General features: G+C 31.7%; 1 protein-coding gene across 1 annotated transcript in view; it reads right to left on the reverse strand.

The window, feature by feature from the left end:
- The window catches only part of LOC134690359 (universal stress protein YxiE-like), a 64,049-nt gene extending 55,381 nt beyond the window's left edge, over positions 1–8,668 (reverse strand). The window contains exon 1 of the mRNA XM_063550331.1: positions 8,309–8,668. Within this exon, the coding sequence (XP_063406401.1) occupies positions 8,309–8,393 (85 nt within the window). The 5' untranslated portion in view covers positions 8,394–8,668. The remainder of the gene's footprint in view (positions 1–8,308) is intronic.
- Between the last annotated feature and the right edge of the window lie 19,327 nt (positions 8,669–27,995).

The raw sequence follows: 27,995 nt of genomic DNA on the forward strand, positions 1-27,995 counted from the left end.
AACAGTTAATTCATAATTATGAACATATGAATGCTAACTCAAGTCAACACAGTAGTGCTACTGGGCTGATGATACCTTCGGGGAATTAAAACTCTACCAGCAGTGGCATCGACCCAGTAGTTGTAAAGCAACACATCATAAAGCCCAGGATTTAAATTTTAATGCGAAACACTGTTATGTGATGTTTCTCTTGTCTCCGTATTCATGTATTCGATATCAGATTAGGAATAACAGTCATATTGATGATACATCCATCTAGTTTACTATCTAATTATTAGATGACTTTTTTGTTGGTATTATTGCATGTTAAATACACTTGTTACTATGGATGTAAAGCTTTGCTACGCTATATCCTGGTAATATTACCATCATCACTTACATGAATACTAATTGTCTATTGCGTTATTTCGATTCGTCACTTTTATTCCAGATATCCTGGTCAATAACACTTTCTGTCATGTTTTATTGAATAGAGACATGTGATAGTGTGAACGGAACATGCTTTCTTATGGAAACATATTCTTGTTTATTTGTGAAAACCTCATTATTTAAAAAAAAAATGTTTTATTAATAATGGAAAGGAATATATATTGTGTATTCATTCATATCACAAAATCCCTTCGCACACATGACAAAGTAAAAAAATAGCAGATTTTTTTTCTGCTTAGAATTAATGTGTTCATTATTCTAGTTGTACAAACAATCCAGTGTAAATACAATACAATTATTTTGATGCATTCAATCGACTGATTAAATATTAAACTCAGAAAGACAAATTATATAACAATATAAAAATAAGAAGATATAACAAAGATTCTTTTATCTTAAATTACGTTTTTGAAATATGAAATAAAGATATCTAGAGGGTAAATATATTAAAGATCTCTTTGAAGTGTTGCATGAAATGCTGTTTATGGTCTGTTTTCTGTGCTATGTAATTATTATGTTCTGTTCTACAGTCACTCGTTTCATTAGTCAAATGTCAAAGATAAAATTTCACATTAAAGTCAAATTGCAGAATCCTTTTGTGCTTTTCGTGATTTGAATTCCACCAAGAACTGCATATCTTCTTTCGTGTATTCATCAAATGCAGCACAAAAGTTAAATTTTCTATGACGATATCTTATTGCTAGATCCAGATAGGTTTCAATATATCACATGTTTTAAACGACTGTGCTTTATTTTGTAGTGAACGGATTTGGGGTTTTCTTCCTACTCACGTCTGTAGAAATAAACAAGCAGATTGTGAACAGTTTCGTTTATATATATGCAAAGCTCTGATTCCTTTCACGAATTTGACTATACTTTTTGGACCTTTTGGATTCTAGCTCTTCATCTTTTATATAAGCTTTGGATTTCAAATATTTTGGCCACGAGCATCACTGAAGAGACATGTTTTGTCGAAATGCGCATCTGATGCAACAAAATTGGTACCGTTGATTTTTTTAATACAGATGATTTTTTTTTTTCATAACGGAAATTGCTTAATCGGAATAAATAATCTTAGTACTACCTTGTACAGCTTTAACAGGGATTATGGTAGCGTATTTGTCTCGGGTGTAAGAGATCGTAGGTTTGAACCCGGACGGGACAAACTAATGACTTAAACAGATATTTGCTGATTCTCTGCTAAACAAGTGTGATTAAAGACTGGTCGGGTCAAAGTCAGAATAATATGTCCGGGAAGGGTTGCATATCGTGCTGCAGAATGCTGTATTGTGAACTAGCGAGTTAAATATTCGGCTCGCCGTGTTAGTCTTGAACGAAGCAGTGGTAATATTCATATTACCTTTATGTGTGTTTCGTCCTGAATAGGCAATTGATTTGCCAGTGGATGTTAAACATTCATCTTATCACACCATTATCCACAATATATCAGCCCTCAACCCATCTTAACTATTGTGATATTTATGGGAGTCCCAATGTTATACCAGTACAAGTACTCATATCGGAAATGTCTTTTTATTTATTATATGGTACTTAGCCCTGAATGACTTCGAGCAATTATTATTAACTACTAAAAGACATGCATAACTTGAACCTAAAGCGCTTTACTCCCACTTCTGTTCTGCTACTGAACATTATCTTTTCTTATTAACTATAGTACCCTAACAATGTATTGATTCTTCCATTAGTTTTATGGTTTCGTTATTTAATATTGTAACAAGCCGCTGTTCTATAACATATAATCGATGTAATAAAGTGGAGGGAGAATTTGTTTTGTTACAAATGGACATTTACCCAAACAATGTCTTTGGGCTTTTTTTTCAAACTTAAAGCATACTTCATTATCTTGGAAGTAATATTGCTAAATTCAAATCCCTAATGAACAACAAAGGAAGAGCTAACATGAGAATATGAATAACTACTCCAATCAACTCGTAATCAACGTTTAAAAAACGATTTTCTTAAGTGACTGACACTGTTTTCTCTAAGACTTTTTAAAAGTATTAAAGATGATAAATAGGTTTCATGAACAAAAATTTTCATCCATCAAATAATCATGAAGTCATGGTACTGTAGCATCAATTCAAACCAGTTTTACATATTTCAAAGCATTGGTTATATAATATTCAATGCAAATCGAGTGCAGTATATTAAAATACGAGGTTCAAACGCAACAAATCTCTTATGTAATTTCACCAATTGAAACATATAGTTTAAGTAGTTGTTCTGTTAAGACAAAAAGTAATGAAAGTAAAAATATTAAAAAAATTTAAAAAAAAATCATTCAATAGTATCGGTCTTACAGAACACAAAACTACAGCTACAGCTACAGCTCACTGACACATTTTCTCAGTTGATGAAGGCAATGTTGGTGTTCTTTATCTGTCTATAACGAAATAACGCCTTCCTTTTCTCCATTAACTCTAAGGCGATTTCAAACAGCAAACCTCACAAATAGTAAAACACGATATAGTTTGTTATCATAAGCTTAATGTATTCTTGTAAACCATTGTAGTTACAACTGTATACAGAAGAATATTGTACAATGTGCATTGTACTTTAGTTTAATTCCTGATATAGTAATTATATCTAAGTGTTTTTTTCAACCAATGTAAACATTTCTATGTTTGATTTCTTCTTTTTAACTGGCAATTGAATTGGAAAATTAATAAAATAAAATTCATATATAGTATTCTATTCAAGAATGTTCATACATTTCTAGTTTTCTTAATCGATACGATGTGCATGCGACTTTTAATGCTATTATTTCAAAGTTTAAAGCAGATACAGATAAACGCTGAGAGTACAAATAGATGAAGTCGCATGAGTTCTAATTAAACCAAGATCAAGTGTGTTGACAGAGTTGTAAGGCATGTTAACTAATACTTCATGTTCTTAATGTCTCATTAATCCGTGCCATTCTGATTGAAACACTAACAAATTATGTGTCCATGATCCAGGGAAAACGAAGCATGAACACAGGATTTTCACTTTAATCAGATTGTATTCTCTTGACAAATATTGTAAAATAAACATTTTGGAAGATATCATAACATCATAATGCACATTGGAGTCATCGGGCTCATGTCATAAGGCACACGAGTCAACATAATTTTAGCGTGAATTCCTTCCTCATTTTATAGTCCTATTGTAGTTTTGGGCCATATTGAAGGAATCCGGAGCTCCGAAACATTTCTTAAAGGGGCTAATAGGTGGGCCGCCCTAGAGGCTAACGATAAAATTTAAATGGAGCACAGACCACTGTTATCCCAATCTAATTAGGATTAAATCTTTTAATTGCTCCCGTTCTAATATGTCGAGCATCAAGGACGGGAGTACTAATGATTTAAGGATTCAATTTTAATTAGATTGATGTTATCCCCAAGTAGCTCATATCACTTAAACCTTCAGTTTTGATTCGATATCTATTTTTAGCAGATTTTTCGTAGTTATCTATTTTAAAGAACATTTCTTTTTCCATCGAAATTCGTTTTAGAAATAACAATATTGTATTAACTTATATGTTTTATTTGCGTCAAAAACATTAAAATATTACTCTTTTGAATGTGTTGTCTTTACAGAGATCATTTATTATTTGCATGCCTCCCAAAGGAAATAGTTTCTAACGATTTTTGTCTTATTACTTATATTTTAGATGTTACGTAACCGTATAGATCGAATATATTGCAGGATGGAGAGTGAAATCGAAAACAATATGATAAAAGAATACGAAAAAATAACAAAACAAAACATACATACATACCTAATCCATGCTTTTATTGACCTCTTAACAGCAAAATGCAAATGAAATTATCGTAAATAATACTGAAATGTTTATAAATGACGAGTAGCTTTTTCTCCTAAGATTATTTTGTAAAATGAGTCGATCAATAATTTACAGAAAAAACATATCATATAGGCTTTTTTTAATTTTTCAACCTGGATGGGTTTATCCACATGCATCTCAGCATCAAACATAAATGTTAATACTAAGATTAATGCATCCTGAAACTCCTGCAACTCCATTATAAGAAAGCCATTGCAGCAAATTCATATTCTCAGCCTTAAGATAAGAACCAATGAACGTGCGATCATGTTCTAATTTTCCAACAAGTAAACTTGATTGTAACCTGTTACTTTCTGTCTATGTTTATATATGTTGCTTGTGATTTAAAGTATATAACAAACCGCGATAGGATTGAAAGGAGCAATATTCAAGGTTTTGTTATCATTCAAATATGCTCCTTCCAATATGAGTGAAAATATAAGAAATAAGAGAGTTTAGAATAAATCAAACAATCTAAATGATGTATATGTTACAGTAAATAGGTGAAATTAGGAATTACATGTAATTACTAAAATTTAGGAATTACAGGTAATCCCCGATGCACTTAGTTAATACAAGTAATTCCTGAAACGGCCCAGTTATTACCAGTAATAACTAATTTTAAAAATAATTTTTACACCTATTTACTGACTGCTAAAACAATGTTGTATTATGGTCAGTTGATCAAAAGTTATGGTAATACTAACTAAAAGATCAGTTAGTACAGTACAGTAAAATTTTGAATGGTTGATTTCTTTAAAAAGATATCTTGAATAAATATAGACTTTCAAATGTTTGGTTAAATCAGAGTAACTTTAGTTTTAATCCAAAATGGTTCAAGTTGAGCATTATACAGATAATTTTTTACCAATTTCAGCAGACATGGAAATCAGAAATGGAAAATTCTCCTAAAGCATTATGTTTTGATTTTTCAAAGAAAACTTTGAATTTTAAGAATATTTAGACTAACTACCTTATACAGATAAGATAAATAAAGGCAACAGTAGTATACCGCTGTTCAAAACTCATAAATCCATGGACAAAAAACAAAATCGGGGTAACAAACTAAAACCGAGGGAAACGCATTAAATATAAAAGGAGAACAACGACACAACACCGAAACGCAACACACACAGAAACTGACCAAGCATCAGACAAAACACCACGACAATAACAAATATAACATGAAAAACAAATACATGAATTTGGGAAAGACAAGTACCGTGCCACGTCTTATCTTAATATCTCTAAAATAAGAGAAAACACAAACGACTCAACGTTTAAATGCAACACACACAGAAACGAACAATAATATAACAATGGCCATCTTCCTGACTTGGTACAGGACACTTTTGGAGGGGAATAAAAGTGGTGGGTTGAACCTGGTTTTGTGGCATGCCAAACCTCGCACTTTAATGGCAAAGTTAAATATAACATTGAAATGACAACACAATTTTACAGGACTACAATACAAATAAATAGGAGAACATATTAGACAGAGAAAAACATGATTCATAGATAACAAAAAGCATCAGGTTTAGATAACGTTATATAGGTTAAGAACTGGAATGAACTGTTATGTGCATTAGCTTCGAGATATGAAAAAAAAATAAAGATATTTTTTGTTGTTGTTAAATCATTGATAAAAATGATATAGTGAAATTAGAATTCACTGTTAGCAGCCAATCTGGTTATATTTTGTTAAAATAGCAGAGAAACAAGATTGATGAGTTGTGCACTTGCGACCTAATGGAATACGTATTCATGTGACCTTTAATTCAAGGGAGACTCGTCCCTAATCCTTCCTGTTCGAACAAGAACAGCCCTGTATTCAAATTATTTTTTTACCAGCAACTGTACGTTCATGGAATCTCCTCCCTGAGAATACTAAGACCAGTATTTCGGTGGGGGCATTCAGGAATTGTGTCCAGTCTCGGGCGATTAAACCTCCAAATTATTTTTACATTGGTAAGCGATTAGGTCAAATTTATCACTCAAGACTTCGTATGCAATGCAGTTCTCTAAATCATCATCTTTTTGTTTATGTGGTGCTATAGAAACGACAGCGCACTACTTGTTGCACTGCCCCCGTTTTCACATTATGCGTGAACAGCATTTTTATAACATCAATATAATACATTTTTTGTCGGAAGAAATCTTGCTACAGGGTTCAACAGACTTCAGCTACGAGCAAAACATTGAAATATTCTTGGCAGTTCAAACATTTATACTCAGTAGCAAAAGATTTGTCATATAATAGCACACATCTTGTTCAACAAGTAATACTTATATCTAAAATAATTGTGTCCGTTCAGAAACATACACTTTATTATTGAATTTTTTATGTATATATTTTTTTTTCCTTTTTGTGTGTGTCACAAACCTTATTATATGTTTTTTTCTTCTTTCCATCGTGTGTAACATTGTTATTTTTTATAACATTTTACTCCTTGAGTATTAAAATATGAAATGTTCTTATTAGTAAACGGATTAATATAAGGTAAGAGCTTGTTTTTGGATCCTATTAATTATTTCAATTGTATCATTATGTAAATGCCTATGTAAGTACCTGAATATAATTAATAAAATATGTTAACACTAAGGGAGAGATCCGTTTGCGCCAAAAATGCGTCCTTTTGCGCCACAACTTTTTTTCTCAAATGCTACGTTTGCGCCATATGTTTTAAAATTAGAGGGTATCATTTGCGCCAAAAATCAAACATACGATTGCGCCAGTTAAAAAAAATACTTCCTTACTCCTTTCAACCTCTAGCTGGAGATGGGTTATCGATGTTTTAAGCTATTAAAGTTGTAAGGGTTTTGCAGAACAAATAGTCTCGCCTACTTTTGCTGTTAATCGCAGGTTCAACAAAATGAGGAAAAATATTAAAATTTTCCTCTAGATACTATCTTTTGACTAGTACTGTAAGAAGCTTCTGTCAAAATTGGGGGAAAATCCAAATTATGAAAATCAATTTTAGATAGATATCATTGTCTTGCATGCATATATTTACAGAGTTTCAAAACCTATATAAAACAACCATTTACCAGTTTCAATTCACAAACACTCAAGAGTATTCACTTTTGATGTGCCTTATATTCCCACATCCTTAAGTAAGCTCCCTTAAAATCCCTATCCCTTTACTTACTTATTTGGTATCTTGAATTGTGTTTTAAATTTTAAAACAAAAACATCAAGTTAGTAAATAGCTGTAAAAATGACAAAAAAACTCAGTGATTACCAGTAATCATTGAAACAACTAGTAAATACATGTAATTACTAAATTGGCTAGTAATTACAAGAACTTACTGAAACGTTTAGTAATTACGTGTAATTTCTAATTTCACCTATTTACTGTAACATATATACTGAATGTTTCCCTGGTTTTTATAATACCGTTGTTACGTGTTTCACATCCATCTCGTATTTTTTTCTTCTTCAATCAACTAATTGTATACAACGTTCCGTTACATTCTATGCTTATGTTACTTATTACATTTAACTAATTGCAGCATGGAATGAAAGCCTGTCAGTAAATTATGTAAAAGAACTGGCAGAACAAGTACGACATAAATGGTTTATTGATAATTATGTAATTTTGGCGGTTTTTATGCACATATCAAATTGACCTTATAAATAATTGACGCCTTACTGATATTAAGAAAACAAAATGTTTTCATTCTAAAAAAAATAACTATTATTTTAGTGAAGAAAATACAAATTAAAACTCTGCGATGTTAAAAAAACATGAAGTTTTGTCAGATAAGGATTTTTCCTCGTAGGAAATATTGATATCTTAACAGAACTGATAGTTTCTATTTCCTAATCAATTCTTGTTTTGTCCAAGAATATTTTAGATGCATAACACTACAAGAACTGATATTTATTTCACAATTGTAGAAAATCTTGATATTTCTTATCGATTTAAAACTTGATATTCTTATGCAAGTCATTGTCCTAACATGTTTCTTTTGTATCATAACAATCAAAGGCGGTCAATGTTTGGACAAGTGGAATAAAATAATTATACTTACAGGTAAAAGCCCACATAGAATTCTCACTATTGTCAACAGCCATGACAACAATTCGTTGACCTGATTCCTCTTCCATCTCTGCCATCGTTCAGATTTGTTTGTCTCTCTTTCTTAAATCCTTAAAATAAATATGATATTGTATCTGCACCTCCGACTCGAGAATGAATACGTTAATAGATCATCAAAGATACTAAATATTTTCACGACAATTGTGTCCTTAAAATTGCTAATTTCACAAATCGATGGCTATTAATTTCATAACCTGGCAGCGAAGGTGTATAATTGAAACAACTTTTCTGACAGACGATTCCAATCTCTCCGGAGGCATCTACAGAGATCAATACGACACGAGAGGTTCCAATAGTAAGACTCGATGAAATTCTTTTAGAATTAACTTCAGTTTCCATCCATAACGTAATAATGAAGTATTGACTTTACGGATCACCAATGCTTGCAAGCTATTGGTCAGGAGAATGGTTCGTCTAAGCTTTGACAAAAAGGTGTACTTAGTACCATAATTGCAGAATAAGTCGTCGCGAAATTCTATAATGAGTTTCAATCTATATTATATAATGGTAAAACAGTGCAGCATATTACATTGATAAACTGCTTTCAATCAGTGTACAAATTGCAGTAATAAAAAAGATTAAAAAAAATACAGTTTGATTTAAATAGTAAACGACTTTTTATGGTACAGGACATGTTTATAAAAATTGTAGGTTGAACCTGGTTTTGTGGCTAGCCAAACCTCGTGCTTTTATTGCAATGTTAGATATGGCTAATGTTATATTAAAAATAATCTTTTCATTGATATGTTCAAAGTGTACTATTGGTATTGTGATTTTTAAATAGTTTGTTGGGTACAATGTTTTGCTTACAATTATGATATAGTGATGCAAATTGACTTTGATATGCATATATATCTGATCAAACAAGAAACTGAAAATGCACGTGCAAGGTGTTTTCACTTTAGATATTTTTCAACAGTATTTTTTTCATCATTTTACAAATATTATACAGATGTATCTGTAAAAGTAGCTTGGCATTGTAAAATATCTGATTTTCGTTATGATTTAAAAGGAGTTCCTGATCAATTTGACAGATTCTCTTGTAAAAAGATATTTCTCAGAATGTTACAGCAGTGAAATAAAGGCAACATCGGTAAACTGGTGTTCGAAATACATAAATCGAGAGAATGAGAGAAACAAATCTGGGTTACAATCTTAAACCGAGAGGAAAACATCAATTATAAGAGGAAATAAAGGCAACAGTAGTATACCGCTGTTCGGAAACAACGAAAAAACAGAAACACTAAAGTGTAACAAAAAACCTAACGACAATGTAACACACACAGAAACGAACTGTAAGATAACAATTGCCCTTTCTTGACTTGGTACAGGACATGTTTATAAAAATTGTAGGTTGAACCTGGTTTTGTGGCTAGCCAAACCTCGTGCTTTTATTGCAATGTTAGATATGGCTAATGTTATATTATAGTTCTTTTCTGTGTATGTTACATTTTAATATTGTGTTTCTGTTGTGTCGTATTTCTCCTCTTATATTTGATACGTTTCCCTCAGTTTTAGTTTGTAACCCGGATTTAATTTTTTTTATCAATCGATTTGTGAATTCGAACAGTGGTTTAATACTGTTGGCTTTATATAACACTAAAAGGACAACATTGCATGATAGGACTACAGAACAAATAAATGCAAGAACATTCAGGACAGACAAATACACAAATAAACAATACAACGTTAACAATACGACAATAAATTTCGACATACTTTTAGTTATCAAAGGTACCATGATGAACCTTAATACACCAGACGCCCGTTTTATCGACATAAGACTCATCAGTGACGCTCATATCAAATTAGTCAGAAAGCCAAACAAGTATAAATAAACTCATAATCACTGAACTAGTATATATTTGTTTAGGGGCCAGCTGAAGGACGCCTCCGGGTGCGGGAATTTCTCGCTACATTGAAGACCTGTTGGTGACCTTCTGCTGTTGTTTTTTTATTTGGTCGGGTTGTTGTCTCTTTGACACATTCCCCATTTCCATTCTCAATTTTATCATCATAGATACCAGGACTAAATTTAGTATATAAGTTAAATAGCATTTATGACCAAAAATTCCAGTAAAACAAAAGTGGAACAGGCCAAATTAAGAACATAGTTGAAGAGTATTAAGGACTCAAAATTCAGAACGGTTAGCCACATATAGCTTTTATAATGTATTCCTGTTTAGAACATTCTAAGTATTTCGAAAAATTTAAAGTATTGTACCATCTATACATTTATATATACGAATAAGAAATAACGGTTGCACTTTAATTGAAAAATTCAAACCACTGCAGAACTTATAAACACTATTAAAACATACAAACACAAAATAACTGTCAATTCCAAAATTGTTACAGACACATCCCACTTGAAGTGATAATAAACCTCATCAAAGATTCGAAGTTTATAGGTTGCTACAAATTGGTTTACAATTTGATGTACGCCAGGTGTTAAGTTTAAAAAACTAGTGAATCCAAATAACTGGTTCATTAATCAAACAAGAAATAAGGTATCAAAATAATTATATTTATAAACATCTTTATGTTAAATCAATGTAAAAACCACGAATAGGCAAAAAACAATTACAAACAGGAAGCTAACGACACGACCCTCACAAAGTAACGGATGGACTTACGTATTTCGGCAGCGTTTAATGGTCTAAGCAGGTCCTTGCTCGTGCAAGTACATATTCGATAATAAAGCTCATTAGGTAATCGAAGGGAACAGAATTGTGGTCACAAAAAGTGGAACAAATCCGATGTGATTATGATGTCTGAAAAAAACCGTACACCTTAACTAAGTCAGGAATATGACAGTTCTATCCATTATTCGTTTGATGTGTTTGAGCTTTTGTTTTTTTGCCATTTTATTAGGGAATTTCCATTTTAAATATTCCTCTGAGTTCAGTATTTTTGTTATTTTACTTTTTTCGTAAGTATATTCTTTGTTAATTAAAGGGAATAAAAGTTTATTGTTCGCTTTACCCTTTATGTCCTTTTTATCAAAGAGCTTCTAACTTTTCTATGTTTTTATACATTTTTAGCTTTCAAGTATAAAGGTTTGAGTGTCCTGATGAAGGTTAATTCAGAAAAGCGTTTCAGACTTATGAAATTATTAATGTTTTGTCTTTATTGTTTTATTTATCAAGAAAAGGGCTTCAGACACGGAAATTACAAATCCTTTCCATAGATACAAAAAAGGTGAAGAAACACTCTAGAGAGACATTTGGAGATACCAGAGGGACATTTTGATAAGGTCTAGCACTGAAGGGCTCGTTGGCAATTTTTAAAGAGCGGCCCTAGGTACGTCGAAAGAGCATCCTGTTCTATTAAGGCATGCTTCACGAGGCCTTCTTGTAAAAAAAAAAATAACATATTTACAGATCTGACAACAACTCTGTTAACCAAAGATGTAAATTATGTCGCTAGTGGATTCAGACATAGATACATCGTATCGGTTAAACAATTTGTGATGGTGAGAGTCAAACTTATGAAGTGTCAATTAAGGTAGTCTCTGTTTAAGCAGTCTTTTTGTGATGAGCATACTTAAATATACACCAGCAAAATTACTGTGCCATATCTTTTGATTAAATCATAGTTTATAAGTTATTTTTGAAATTAAAAAAATATAACATATCTTGTAAGATATCAGTCGAAACAAACTAGATAAGTTTGGAAATAAAAGGTGGCTTATAACTTTTTACTTATTTTGTATATTATTCATTATTTGACTCTGTAAACAATATCTTGATAAAATTCTCTATATATCTATACTTAGCGCAGAATCAGAGATATACAGAATAATGGCTCATACAATATACATTTTTTTCTGGTATTTCGAATAGACAGAAAAATATTACTGTAATTTCTTATAATTAAACCATGAATTCCCTTTTAAATCGGAGTACACCATGAAAAAACGTTATGTTATTATGTACATGAGCTGATAAACAAAAAAGGTCAGCAAATCAGAAGACACGATACATCCAAAATTATAACTTTACGTTCCACTACATGTTTGCTCTAACCGAAATTGAGTTACTTTTATATATATATAGAAGATTTCATAGTTCTTAAAAGTCTGCATGAGATCATAATGGAACCTTGGAGAACGCATCTTTTAAATCGAAATTGAGATAAAGGATACAATTATTACAGTATTGTTAATGGTAATCCTCTTTAAATAAATGAAGAATTAAATTAATTCTGTCTCATGTATTGACTTATATCTAGAAATAAAGAATGGAGGTCGGTTGGATACAACGCTTTACGATAGTAGAGATGATTTGCAGCTTCCTAATTGTGAACATTCCTTTTCTACGTAGCAACATTTCCACAGCGCGTGTATATGGAGTATACATCCTCTAGTTAATACGATATACTAGGGCTTATTTTTACGGTTATGATTTCTTGATAGAGGATTGCTGCTTACAGAGTATCAATTTGTGAAGTTGAAATCATCCCTTCGTAAATTTTACGGACTTTATCCCGACTATGTTGACTGATATGGAATACCGTTTTTCACAGACAACGACTGATACGTCCCTATTATCGTATTAAAATGCCGATCCTTATTTACCTGAATGTGACTTACTGAATAAGACGTATCACAAAAGAAAGAGGAAATGTGTACCATTATGGGGCAGATGAGATAACCCCCGATTTCGGAAGGTTCCCGTTCTTTAGTTTCTATGTTGTGTTTTGTGTACTGTAGTTTGTTTTCTACTTTTTGGTTTGCCGTCTTATAGGTTAGAATGTCACTTTATTATCTGCTGCATCTCTTCTACGTAACAAAATTGACGTCAAGCGTCGTTTGAGAAATAATATATACCGAAAAAAGAGACAATTGCGATTCTCAGTTTGTTAACTTCCCATTTCTATGTAACATCATTCTAGTTGATATGTTCCCACTATTTGTGTTTCTTTTTTTATCTCGATAAAAGTTAGATGCTTGAAAGTTAGTTATCGAGTTGATTGCATCTCTTTAAAAGTTTCAAGTATCCTCTACTTGTAGTGACATTTACGTCCAATTTTCATCAGGCGTAATATCATTGAATGCAACTTTTTAATTTAAGATATCAGTGTTTTGAGAGGAAAAAACATATCGAAGCAGGGGGAAAAGTTCCATTTACGAAGTACCAAGCTCCTGTCTGTTTACTGTTTTGAGATATCTATGTTCTCATAAAGTGGCAGACATAACATTTTATTAAGTTAACTTAGTTTTAATCCTGATAGCGAGTACTTCGGCACTGACATGAAAATAAAGATAATGTTTAATTGAAATTTGATGTTAAAAATTGGAAATCATTTAAAATTGCGTACAACATATACTTCCTTGCTTGGATATAGAAATGTTGTTGGTCTTTTCGAGTTTATTAATTTCTTCAATTACTAAATTAGATTTTAGATCTTCAAATATGCTGTCCTCGAGCATCACTGAAGAGATTATGATTGTTAAAATGTGCGTCTTTTGCAATAAAGTGGTAACGTTTATTTTATTATTGTCATAATTAAGCCTTGTATCTTTGGTGATTATGATTGTCGAAATACGCGCCTGTTGCAGTAAAATTGGAACTGTTTATTTATTATTGTTATAATTAAGCCTCATAATTAAACTCATCATAGATACCAGGATCAAATCAAGTTCATGTTGAAAAGTACATTTCCTATGTGTTCGACAAAATAGAAAAAAAATGTGATTATTTGTAATCAAACAAGTAAAGCTATTTTGAAAGTGGGAATATTTTTTTCCAGCTGCATGTCTGCTGTTGAACTGTCCTTCAAACAAAAACAAATTTTAATATAAAATATAAAATTCCAATTGGAAAATATAACAGTTTGAATTTCATTGGAGTTAAGTATTTTTGTGATTGTACTTTTTAAATTCTTCTATTGGTTTATATGCAAACATAACTAACATATTTTGTATTTGTGGGTGCATCTTAAATGATCAGGACACAGTTTCTTAAATATTCTACAAGAAAGACTGTTTATTAAGAAATTGAAAAAATCGAACTTAATCTAAAAACAATAAATATTAATTAAATGAAGCAACAAGTATATAATTCCTACCATCGGTTAAGGTGATTTATCAACAACCGCTTTATATGGTGTGAACACTTCAATAAATGACTTCAAATAGAACAATTATAAAAAGAAAATTAATGAGTGTTATTCAGACGACAGCCGATGAAAATCATAGACAGTATTACATGGATGATATAACGGATCATCAATCTTTTGTTTTATATCATTTATAAGTAAATTCACTGAAGAAATAACAACGAATTGTCCTTGCAAAAATTTTGTTTGATTTGATTGACCTCGATATGTATATCGAAATTGTTTCAAAATATACGAATAATGCACCGAGAATCTGCATTTCGACTAGACATTGCCGGTGGAGATTTAATAATCAGGGATATATACATTCCAGTAGTCAGCATTTCAATTTGTCGAGTTGATCCGCCTTGATACATTACTCGAACGATAAAGACCTAATCCTGAGGCTTCTTAAGGAGAATGAATATAAACCTGAAGTATCATTCAGCTTCGTGACATTTCCCTTTATAGATGATAACCTATTATGTAATACGTAAAGTTGAACAGTAAAAGTCGATTGAGACTTTTATTTCAAAAATGAGACGAACAGAATACAAAACGCAACATAGAAAACAATCGACCGAACGTCTTCATCCCTACCACAATCCAGCGATAATCCCAGGTTCTTCTGAAGAAAATGCAGCTCCACACGATCCGCTCATCTTGATTCACCTACAGCAATAAATAAATGTATCCTTAATCTTATCTATAGATATTGCATCTAATATTTGTTGTGATTGCAATGGAAGATATTATGACTTTGAAAACATTTCAATCGGATGATTTAATGAACAACAATATTTTTTTGGATAAGAGCATGAATCGACTAGAAATTTCAGCAGTTGGAATTCGAATTCTACGTTGTTACCATGACTAATAATTTAATAAAGAATGCATCAATCAACTTTAATATTGCACATAAAAATGTGTATAAAAAGCCTATGGTATTTACTGATATTCTGAATATAAATAGTATAGCGATATTAAACTAATAGGATAGAAAATTTATAAAAAAAAGATGTAAATTACATCTCAATGCCAAGCATCTGAACATGATGGAATCAAACTATTTTCGATATATAAAGGCAACAGTAGTATACCGCTGTTCAAAACTCATAAATCCATGGACAAAAAACAGAATCGGGGTAACAAACTAAAACCGAGGGAAACACATTAAATATAATAGGAGAACAACGACACAACACCGAAACGCAACACACACATAAACGGACCAAGCATCAGACAAATTCCCACGAGAATAACAACTATAACATCTAAACCAAATACATGAATTTGGGATAAACAAGTACCGTGCCACGTCTTATCTCAATATCTCAAAAACAAGAGAAAACAAACGACACAACATTCAAATGCAACACACACAGAAACGAATCTGTCCTATTGTATTCTTGTGACAATTTTCAAAACAGTAAAACACTGAAAACGTCCAACAACAATATGATAACTGAAACATACAAATGTAAGAGAACAATATGTTTGAAATAAACACCAAATAGTTAGAAGTGCTTGTGGAATCAATATAAATGAATTATCGTAACTTTAACTTGTGTTCGAAGATGTAAAGCGACTGTATGAATTAATCAAAATAAGAAAAAGATATTACTATGCTTGTCATATTTTGTAATTTCGTCGTGAAACCTAACGATAAAAGGACACCAATCATTTTCACGAGGAATGACATTTATAGCCATGGCGTTGTCAGTTTATTTTTTTTCTTCTTAGAGTTGGAATGTCCGTCTGGTATTTTCGCTTGTTTCAACTTTTTAATTATAAGTGTTAAATGTTGTGTATAAAATGTCCTATCGAGAAGTAGTGTGTTGTCGAATTTTAATAAATTAAAGGTTGAAAATTACAAACGCTACCGAATTTTCATAGTATATATCTTTATCTCCAGACAAAAAAAACCTTCTCCAACAGGGTTATGAGGAAGAAAGTCCGAAATCAACATAACATCAGTATTAAGGACAGCATGAGGGTTTTATTGACCAACACAAACTCATAAGTTGTTGTGGTCTTAGATCTTTAGATACCATTTAAATCGTCTGATCTTAAATCGACCGATCATGACTTATTCTATATTATGTGACATTTTGACTGAATGTGAGTTTATTCATAGGGGCGTCTGGAGCATTTATATAATCTGATTTGAATTCAGATATTTAGTAATAAGATTGCTCTATATTTTAGTTATATTGCCATTTATTGCGTAAAAAGTAAAATCACAAAAATGGCAAAATCAAAAGCTTAAACACATCAAACGATTTGATAACAACTGTCATAATCCTGACTTGGTAAAGGCATTTTCTTAGATTTGATTTTCTCGCTCTTGTTATTTTTATCTTGATTTGTATCTATAGAAAGGATTTGCGAGATTTAAGCATCGGTAAACTACTTTTGTCTCGAATCTATAGGAGGATATCAACAGCTAAAAGTTTTTCTAATGACTACCACAAGAAGAAAGATTTGTTATAACTTTCAGGTACGTGATATTCATAGTGAAAAGGAAACTGATTATAAAGATTGGTGAATGATGCATTCTATTTCATCTCATTTTCACATTTTCAGTTTTGAACCTGAATCGTACTAAACTCCTTATGTTGGTTGACAAATTGTTTAAACATGTAAACGGAACATGACATTTGACATGAACAAAGTTACATGACATTTGAACATGAACATAACATCTCGTTTATAAATTTTGAAATTAAATAGAAACTAAGGTTTCAACTCCATCAGGCAAAGTTGGCTTTAGATGAATTTGGCTATTAGTTTTAGGTATTTTTGCATACAGCGCCTCAATGGTTTCGATACTTCTACATCTTTGGATTTCCGATGTTTGGCTTTGAGCGTTCCTGATGAAGGTAAATCCAGAAAAGCAATTCGGACGCAAGTTATTATAAAACGTGTTGTTTTCCATTTTTTAATCATTAAGCCTATTTTTCGAGGTGGCGAAATTTAGAGAAAGGGATCATTATTCGAAAGAAATATCTGAAATCACTTATTTCAAACTTAACCATACTCTTCTATATCACTAACAATATGTACTTTATATATCATCAGCTTCTTTTAATCAATGCATCCTTCTGAGAGAAAAAAAAGCTTCTAAGTTGCATTTATTAACTGCATTGACGGATTAGTTGATGAATTAACAAAAAAGAGGGTTCATATCATTATTACAAAGAACATATAAATTTCTTAAATTTATTGTTGTTGACAGATGATATGTGTTTCCTTAGATAAGTAATATAGCTAAAGTTGATCTGTTTCATTCTTTGCGAATAAAAAAAATGTGCTTTTGGCGAATTTTGTGTTTGATGGTTGCATTGATTGCGGGGTTTTACATCCATTTACTTCTATTATCGGGACTAAATGGATTTTTTTAGTATAGGGAGCAATGTTCACTGGTTAAAAGGGCTCTTATCAGATCAGTGATGTTCATTCGCCAATTATTAAATTTTTCAAGGTTAATGAATGCTGAAGTGTGCATTTGTTGCACTCCACACAATCGAAAAGTGATTGTTGTATGCGTCAAAAGTTCAGGCGGCCGGGTCAGCCGGGATAAGCGATAAAGTGTGTTAGAGTCATAAGAAAACAATCAATAATAAACAAACTAATTACTTAATACCAGATTGTCTTGAAATAACGGTGCTACTGGTAAAAGGAAATTATATAAAACTCAAAGAGTTTTGCAACTTTACTGACACAAATATTCACTGGTAAAATAAAATAATCAAATTCATTCTACCCAAAATAAAAACCTTTTTCTCGTATATATTTCATCACTATCGGCTAATACTAGTAGTTTTTTCTTGTAAAAGTAGCATCGTTCTTTTCCAAGCTTATAATATGACATTTTACCTTTATAAATAATGATAATATGTGTTTGATTCAAAAATGCTATGCTAGAAATGTTTATTTGTAATGTATTCATTTTAAACTGTGAGTTTTTCTCATCATTTGGTGTCCGTCGTCCGGCGTCGTCCGTCGTTGTCCGTCGTCGGCGTAAACATTTTGAACTTCTTCTAGAGAACCACTGAATGGAATGGAACCAAAGATGGCATAGTTGTTCTTTATGAGTTGCTGACCACGTGTTGTTAGTTTGTAGCCAATCTATCATCCAAGAAGGCCACAAGCGGGGGACTTAGTTTAACATAGGACCCGATTGAAAGTGCATGGAAATGACTTCTTTTTGAAAACCACTGAATGGAATGAAACCAAACACGGCATTAATGTTCCTTATGAAGTCTTGACTAAGTGCTGTTACTTTGTATCCAATACATCATCCAAGATGGCCGCCAGCTGGGGACTTAGTTTAACATAGGACCCTATAGGAAATGCATACAAATGACTTCTTTTAGAGAACCACTAAATGGAATAAAACCTAACATAGCATGAATGTTCCTTATGCAGTGCTGACCAAGTGTTGTTACTTTGTAGCCGATTCATTATCCAAGATGGCCACCAGCGGGGAACTTAGTTTGACATAGGACCCTTTGGGAAATACATTTAAATGTCTTCTTTTAGAGAACCACTGAATGAAATAAATTCAACATCGCATGAATGTTCCTAATGAGATGCTTACCAAGTGTTGTTACTTTGTCGACAATCCAACGTCCAAGATGGTCGCCAGTGGGGAGACTTAAATTAACATAGGACCATATGGGGAATACATACAAATTTCTTCTTTTAGAGAACCACTGAATGGAATGAAACCAAACATAGCATGAACGTTCCTGATGAGATGCTGATCAAGTGTTGTTACTTTGTAGCCGATCATCATCCAAGATGGCTGCCAGCGAGGGGATTAGTTTAACATAAGACCCTATGGGAAATGAATGATACTCATATATAGTCATTTTTTTTTAATTTACTGTTTGCAAAACTATGCATTATTCTTGATAATAATGACGTTTTTGTCCCATGCGGATAACCCTGGCCGTATTGGTCACGACTTTTTGGAACTTTTGGTCCTCGACTATCTTCAACTTTGTACTTGTTTTAGCGTATACCTTTTTTTAACATTTTGGTGGCTATTATTCGTTTGTTTCTCTATCCTATATTTTCTCCCAATTATTTATTGTAGCCCTGTCGTGTTATGTTGTCATTTTGATGTTATAATTCACATTTTCATTAAACCGGGAGGTTTGGCATGCAACAAAACCAGGTTCAACCAACCATTTTTTTATAAAATACCCTGTACCAGGAAATGGCCATTGTAACATTATAGTTCATTTCTGTGTGTGTTACATTTTGGTGTTGTGTGTCAGTTGTGTCGTTTTTCTCTCATATTTGATACGTTTCCCTCAGTTTTAGTTTGTAACCCGGATTTGTATTTTCTCTGTCGATTTATGAATTTCGAACAGCGGTATACTACTGTTGCCTTTATTTACGGAATTTTACAGAATGAATCTTCCATGAAAGGGAAGCCTCTATGGAATTTTGTTAGCCAGCTTGAAGCAGTTATGACCGATAAAACTTGATTACAGATGCTTGTATATACTTTACTACTACTTAGCGCACTGGCATAATGACAAAACTACCTAATTCTACATATTATAAAACTAAAAAGAAATAAAGATCATAATTGCATTAACAAAAAAGATAAACAAACTGAATAGTGGTTATCACACATGCATATTATACTTTTAAACAAAGCAAGTGGGGGAAAAAGAGTGAAATTAGCAATCTTTAACTACATGTACTTAAATTCAATAAGTTCACTTTCTTTTAATATATGAATGAAGCTTTTAATCTCATTGTATTTGAATTGTGTTTTGAGTTGTTTTGACTCTCTGTTTTGTGGAAAATATTGGCAATGTTAAGTTACTGTATTCCAAGTATTAAGCGCTTAAAAGAAAGTGATATATTTCATGTATGTTATTTAGATTTGGTTTCTTTCCCGAGAACTTCTGTGCAACCAATTGACAATTTCAGCTTTTCTTCGTCGTTCGGCTTTCTTGTCAACTTTTGTCAATTGATTCATTTTACCTTTCTAAACACTTCGGCAGTGAGAAACAGTGCTTGAAAGCAACAGTTTAGTAAATACATTCACAACTTGTCATTGCTAATGCATCAATATAAACACAGTGTCAAAACAACGCCTAATACAAATAAGAAGCAGAATAATTGACTTATTAAATGAATTATATAGAAAAATATCTTATATGTGGATAGAGTCAGTGTGATATAAATCACCTGAAGTGTATCACGGTTAAAAATCAATAATACTGCTTAACCAGTAGTACGTTTTAACATAGACAAAAAAATTGCTTTAAGTTATGAAAAATAGTCGATGTCTGCATATTCAGAGTGTTTTTTAATATTTTAAAATAGCATTAAGGTTCATAAATTAAAAACAAAAGACATTCTTATGAGAAAAAAAATGTGGGCCAGCAACCAAACGACAAAATAACGATATAGATACTACTTGGGTCAGTATCCCTAAGGCGCCTCAAAATGCGAAACTCAAAAGTTGTGTGTAAAGACAAAAATGCGTCAAGATGAAATGCATTTCATAACTTACGCAGTTTTGTTAAGAATGCATAATCTATGCAATATTTGCACATATAACTAACATTGTCAAAATGCAACAAAATTATCCTCAATATGGTATATATTCATTCTTTCTTAATGGCCATTAAACTATATTTAGCAGTATTTTTTTTAATTCAAGCATCACTGATATGAGTCTTTTGCGAACGAAACATGCGTATGGCATAAAAGCTTTAAGTCTGGTATCATTAATGGGTTATTTCAAAATTGGTAGTGCAAATATGAAAGAAGCCTTTCAATGATTAACTTTCCTAGAGGATTTACTCATCTGTTATGTCCAGATTAACAGTATTGATACTAACTAAAATGCACTCAAAGTTGCAGATTTACATCCTTTGAAAACGGATATTGCCCTGTGGTTTATGTTGTTAAAGTTAATGAAAATTCCCATTCACAATGAGATGTTTTGTCTAAATATATACTTAACGATATTGAATAGACATAAGTCGAGCCACCAAAATCTGCAAATGGGTGTTCATTAAACTGGTGATTTCAAAATGAAATGATATTTTGTGAAGTGGTGCAGTAATTCATTTTAAAATTGATCTCTATATCTGACAAATACAGTTAATCTAAGCCGCTGCGATAAGATGTGTTTAGACATATATCGTTGCTTGTATTGTATCATGTAGGCACCTTCATTCATCATTTTTTGAAGGGAGCATTTTCATTCAACTAACTATGTTTTGATTACATTAAAAGAAAAGTCGTTTATTCTTTATGTCGTATATATGTTGGTGCCTACATCTTATTGGAAACAAATCCTTCTTTTTTCACTTTCATTCGGAAAAAAAATATATTTTGTTTATAGAAATTTAGATTCAAACGATGGGACCCTTCTAAATGATTAAGGATAGCTTCGGAAAAAATAGAACGAAACATGCAAGACCTGTAATTAATCTGCTAACATGTAAATCGCTTTTAAGATAATCTGCATTTGAATTTAAAGATATTAATTCCAAAGTAAACAAAAGAAAGAAAACATAATTGTATAAAGCCCTTATACATTATTTATGCGAGCAATAAATTAACACAAATTGCTTATACTGTTTTTTTACTGAATGTTCTGTTAACTTACACAATACGTGTGGCAATACTGAGGCACCTGCTACCAGGCGAATGTTACCTACGGCGACTGCTAGTCAACTTAACTGTCAGACCGACACATTGATATTATATTGCTACTCGACATATGTTTCTGGAACCCCCTTCATATTAAAAGTACATAACAGAAACCAACACTGTTAATCGCATGCGAGCATTATAACTTAAGGCGTTAATATTCAGTCATTTTAAATGACATCCATGTATTCAGTAGGAAAAAAAGAAGACTTCTCTCACTGTATTACACATAATTTCTTATTTCTTCAAGGTTATATGTATGATATTGGAAGCCTTTAAACATTATTTATATACCATTAAATGTTTTAGATTAGAAACACAAATATGTGTTATAAAATGTCCATGAAGAATTCACAAAAGGTTGAAAGACACGTTTCTATCGTTTATTTGATAAAAAAAATATTACACATTCTAGCTTTCCCCTCATGTTAATCTTTTTGGAAGAAAATTTGATTATCACGAATGTAATACACACTAAATAAAGATTTATTGTTTATAGCGTTTCACGAATGATGATGAACTAACACAAAAAGAGTAACCAACACATTTGTTATTGTTTTTTTCATACCAGATCAATGCGTTAAAGTTATGGTGTTGGTAGAATTATTAGGAATATTACATCATACTGCATATGGTAATTACTTGAAGCTCGGATTTCACTACCAGACAGAGAATAATAAGCATGAAGTAGGTAGCAGTAAACAAGAATTTTCAAAAAATATCAAATTACATGTGACTAGTATCTTGATGTAACGGGGTTCTACAAAGTTCTCCCCAACTCGAAAAATTGCACTAGTGAGTCATTTGTCGGAACAAGATTTCAAAACCGTAACTGCTGACAACCATTAGAAATTCGTTCAATCCCACTGTGTTTTCATGTAATTATGTGTTCACATAAATAGACTATAGAACAATGATACAGGTTGTTTATGTGACATTGAAAACATTTTACGATGTTGTCAAGGATTTCTTTTGAACGTAAATTCTATAAATTTGGACAGATAAGATGGAATTAAGATTACTCATTATATTCTAATCAGTATGCAAGTCACACAAAATTGCAACAAAACACGAAAATGATATCCTCAACAAATAAATATCTTTTATTTATATAGTTTAATGGACGATGACGAATGATCACATAAAAGTAACTCATGCGTTAACATTATGGAGTTATGGGGTTAGTATTGGGGCGTCTCATCATACTGCTTTTTGTTATTAGTTGTAAAGCAGATTTCAGGACCAAACAGATAATAACTAGCATGAAGAAACCGTTAAAAAGATTTTTCAGAAAATATCAAATTACATGTTTTTCCCCATTTTTTTTTTATCAAAATGTACTTGTGAGTCAATTGTCAGCACAAGATTTCCAAGTCATAGACTACTGACAACCAGGGTGAATTCGATCAATCGCACTTTGTTTTCACATCATTTTATTTCAATGAAAATAGGCTATATAACAAATTGAATGTGGTTTATGTTACTCTGAAAACATGTTCCGATGCTGTAAAGGATTTCTTTTGAGATTAAATTCAATAACATTAGACAAATAAGCTGTAGATAAGATTTCCAGAGTTTCTAACAATTTTCCAATTAGTATGCATATCAAACACAATTGTAACAAAACATGGAACTGAATTAACAATGCTGAATACGTTTGACGCTGTATATATCACTACATGTATATCAATTACAGATTCAGTTTCTTCATAGTTTTTAATCTTTCAAATCTTTGTTTCAGGCTGAAATAAAGTAAATGGTTGCATTTTCATTTGGTCGGATAACATTTCTGAATGTGGTTTTGTTTTACAGATTGTTCCTACTTTTGTTCTTACTTCCTAAGATTTAAAGCAAGTTTTTATTTATGCTTTCCAACAATTTAACAAAAATTTAAAAAAATGAAATTTCAATTTTATTTTTTTTTATTTTCTTTATCTTCTAGGTTTTCGAGAACGAGAAACAAATCTTAAGTATCAACTTTTAAAAGAGTTTTGTGTTGTCTTGTCTGCATTATTAATCAAGGAAGATGAAACAAAGATATTCCTTTTCCGGCGACGTAGTAGTCGTCGCCGTCGTGGGCGTTAACAATTGTTAAGTTTTCAGCTCAAGTTAGTTTGAAAAGAACCATTGTGATAGATCAATGGTATTTTCTATAAATTATTTAATATCAGTTCATACCAGTTTAACGAATTTTTCGAGGTCCTGTCAAATAGCTCAATGATCATAGACCTTCAATTAAGAAGCAATGTTCTAAGTTAAGTTTTCTGCTTGATTTGGTTTCATACGAACTAAAAATACTATGTTTTCAGATAAGTTCATTTCCATAAAAATACCCTAGTTTGAAATTTATTAAGTTAACACAGAATAATACGAGTGTACTAAGTTACAAGTTGATGCCACCACAATGGCATGGTTAACTGCTTTCAACCGAAACTTAACACTCTTAAACCAGAACTAAGACCTGCCTTCAAAACCGTGAACATACTTAAAACTAAAACTCTAAACTAATACGTGACGAATGCATGGTCGAACAGGGAAAAGGACACACAGGTCGAAAACAATTATGCCTACCTACAACAGTTTTAAAACATTCGATAATTATTTACAAAAAAAAGCTTAATTTGGTATTGACATGAATAAAGGCAACAGTTGTATGCCGCTGTTCGAAAGTCATAAATCGATTGAGAACTTACAAATCTGGTTTACAAACTAAATCTGAGGGAAACACATAAAATATAAGAGGAAAACAGTAAAACAACAGAAACACTAAAGTGCAACAAAAAACCAAACGACCATTTTCCTGACTTGGCAATGTTTAATACAACTCTTCAATGACGACATTGCATGACGGGACTACGATACAAATAAATGGAAAAACATTCAGGACAGAAAATAAACAAATAACAATACAATAGAACATTACGACATGATGATAGTTATCAAAGGTACCAGACTTATAATTTAATATGCAAAACACGCGTTTTATCTACATCAAACTCGTCAGTGAAACTCAGTTCAAAGTAGTCAGAAAGCCAAACAATTATTAAGTTAAAAAGCATTGATGACCCAAAATTCTAAAAAGTTGTGCCAATTACGGCTCAGGTTATCTATGCCTGGGATAAGAAAACTAGTATTTAGAATAATTTTTTAAACTCAACAATTAACTTATTTAGGATATCAGTCTTAAAGATACCCCAGACGCACGTTTCGTTTTCTAAGGACTCCCTAGTCACGCTTGAGTAAAACAAAAGTTCAAAGGGCTAAATCAAGAACGAAGATTAAGAGTATTAAGGACCTAAAATTCAGAACGGTTAGCCACATACAGCTAAAATAATGTATTCTAGATTAAAAATTCTAAGTATTTCGAAAAATTTAGTGTATTGTATTATCTATACATTAATATTTAAGAATAAGAAATAACGGTTGCACTTAAATTGAAAGATCATTGGAGAACTTCAAAACACAATAAAAACATACGAACACAAAATGACTGTCAATTTAAAAATAGTTAAAGACACATTCAACTTGAAGTGATAATAAAACTCATCAAAGATACGAAGTTTATAGGTTGCTACAAATTGGTTTACAATTTGATGTACGCCAGGTGTTAAGTTAACAAAACTAGAAAATCGACTGATTCATTAATCATAGGAAAAAAAAGAAATTTATCAAAATAATAATATTTATCAACATCTTAATGCTTAGGAAAAGTGTAAATCGATGAATAAACAAACAACAACCACAAACAAGTCACGGGATAACTTACGTATTCCGGCAGGGTCAGCAGTACCTATTTCATATGTGACAAGGGTATGCCATTGCTGGTGGAGATTTATTTCCCCGAGGGTAGCACAAGCCCAGTAATCAGCACTTATTGTGCTGACATGGATTGTCATTGATATGGTTATATTCATAAATTTACTGTTTACAAATTTTTGATTTTTTTGAAAAAACTAATGTTTTTCTACCTCAGGCATAGATTACCTTAGTTGTATTTGGCTAAACTTTTAAGAATGTTGGTCCTCAATGCTCTCCAACTTCGTACTTTATTTGGCCTTTTACACTTTTTTGGATTCGAGCGTCACTGATGAGTCTTTTGTAGACGAAACGCGCGTCTGGCGTATATACTAAATTTGGTCCTGGTATCTATGATGAGTTTATTTACTGCTCATGCAAGTATATATAGTGGAACATATCCGTTGATAATGGTGATCGAAAAACACGTCTTAAAGAATGACGTCAATTTTAACCCATTGGAACATTAGTGTAATACCATTTAATTTCCCGAGGGTATCACCAGCTAAGAAGTCGGCATGTCTGTGCTGACATTTAGTATCATTGATATGGTCATAATAAAAGATTAACTGTTTACAAAACTTTTAAATTTTGAAAAACTAAGGCTTTTCTACCTCAGGTATAGTTACCTGAGTTGTATTTGGCTGTTTTAAAGTTGGATATCAATCAGCAATGCCTTCGATATCTGGATTTAAGTGACCAATATGAAATATTATTGTCAAATATGTCATATATGACCACACATATAATCCACTCAACCTCAATCACGTCCAACTGTCATCGATCGAAATTTCATTGAATGTGACTTTTATTAAGATGACATGTACTTAAACACCAGTACTACGAAAAATCACATACCAAGGAAGGAAAACAAACTTCGATTTACAAAGTATCAGGTTTTGTATGACTACTGATTGAACTATCTATGTTCTTGTATAGACATAAGTTCACTTAAATGTTATTCCAGGAAGCAAGAACTTCGGTATTGACATAAAAATAAAAAATAATATTTGACGTTAAAAACTAGGAAATCATATAAAATTATGAACAACATATCCTTCCTTGTCTGGATATAGAAATGGTGTTGGTCTTTTTAGGTTTAATAATTTCTTCAATTGTTTAATAAGAAATTCGGATTTTCATATATGCTGGCCACGAGCATCACTGACGAGATTATGGTTGTCGAAATACACATCATTTGCAATAAAATTGGTACCGTTTATTTCATTATTGTTATAATTAAGCCTTGTACCTTTGAGGAGTTCAAGTTTTCCAGAATTTTATTACAGAAAATAAATCCTTCGTCAGATTATACAACTAGTTCTATTTATTTAGGCAGCTATAACAACGAACGTAAGTTCATGTTAATAGTTATCAAAGGTATGAGGATTATAATTTAATACGATAGACGCGCGTTTTGTCTACATAAGACTCGTCAGTGACACTCAGATCAAAATAGTTTTAAATCCAAACAATTACAAAGTTGAAGTGCATTGAAGACCAAAAATTCTAAAAACGATTGTGCAAATACGGATAAGGTAATACATGCCTGGGATAAGAAAATCCTTAGTTTGTTTTTTTTAATTCAAAAACCCAAAATTTCTTTGTGTAATAGAGTATTATAGAATAACATGCGGTTAATTGTAAATAAAACGTTTTTAATTTTCCTTCAAGTTCATGCAGTATTTATGGGGATAAAACTTTTTTCAATATTTCTGTTGTGGTATATACAAACATAAATAACATATTCGGTATGTGTAGATGTATCTTTTATGTTTTAATTTGTAAAATCAACCGAACATAAAACATTCATCAATATAATACAAAGGCAATGGCTATTCGTCCGGACAAATAGTCAAACATGTCTATTCATCCGGCAAGCCGGACAAATAGCAATTTTAACGTTTTTTTGCTATTTTTTTGCTGTGAAGTTTGATTAAAGTAACTTAAAGCTCCTCATATGATTATGCACGATTCTTCAATTAAAATGTTTCGGCGATTTGTAATTCATAGTAAATTAGAAAAAA

The sequence above is a fragment of the Mytilus trossulus genome, chromosome 1 (assembly GCF_036588685.1).
Source record: "Mytilus trossulus isolate FHL-02 chromosome 1, PNRI_Mtr1.1.1.hap1, whole genome shotgun sequence".
Lineage (NCBI taxonomy): Eukaryota > Metazoa > Mollusca > Bivalvia > Mytilida > Mytilidae > Mytilus > Mytilus trossulus.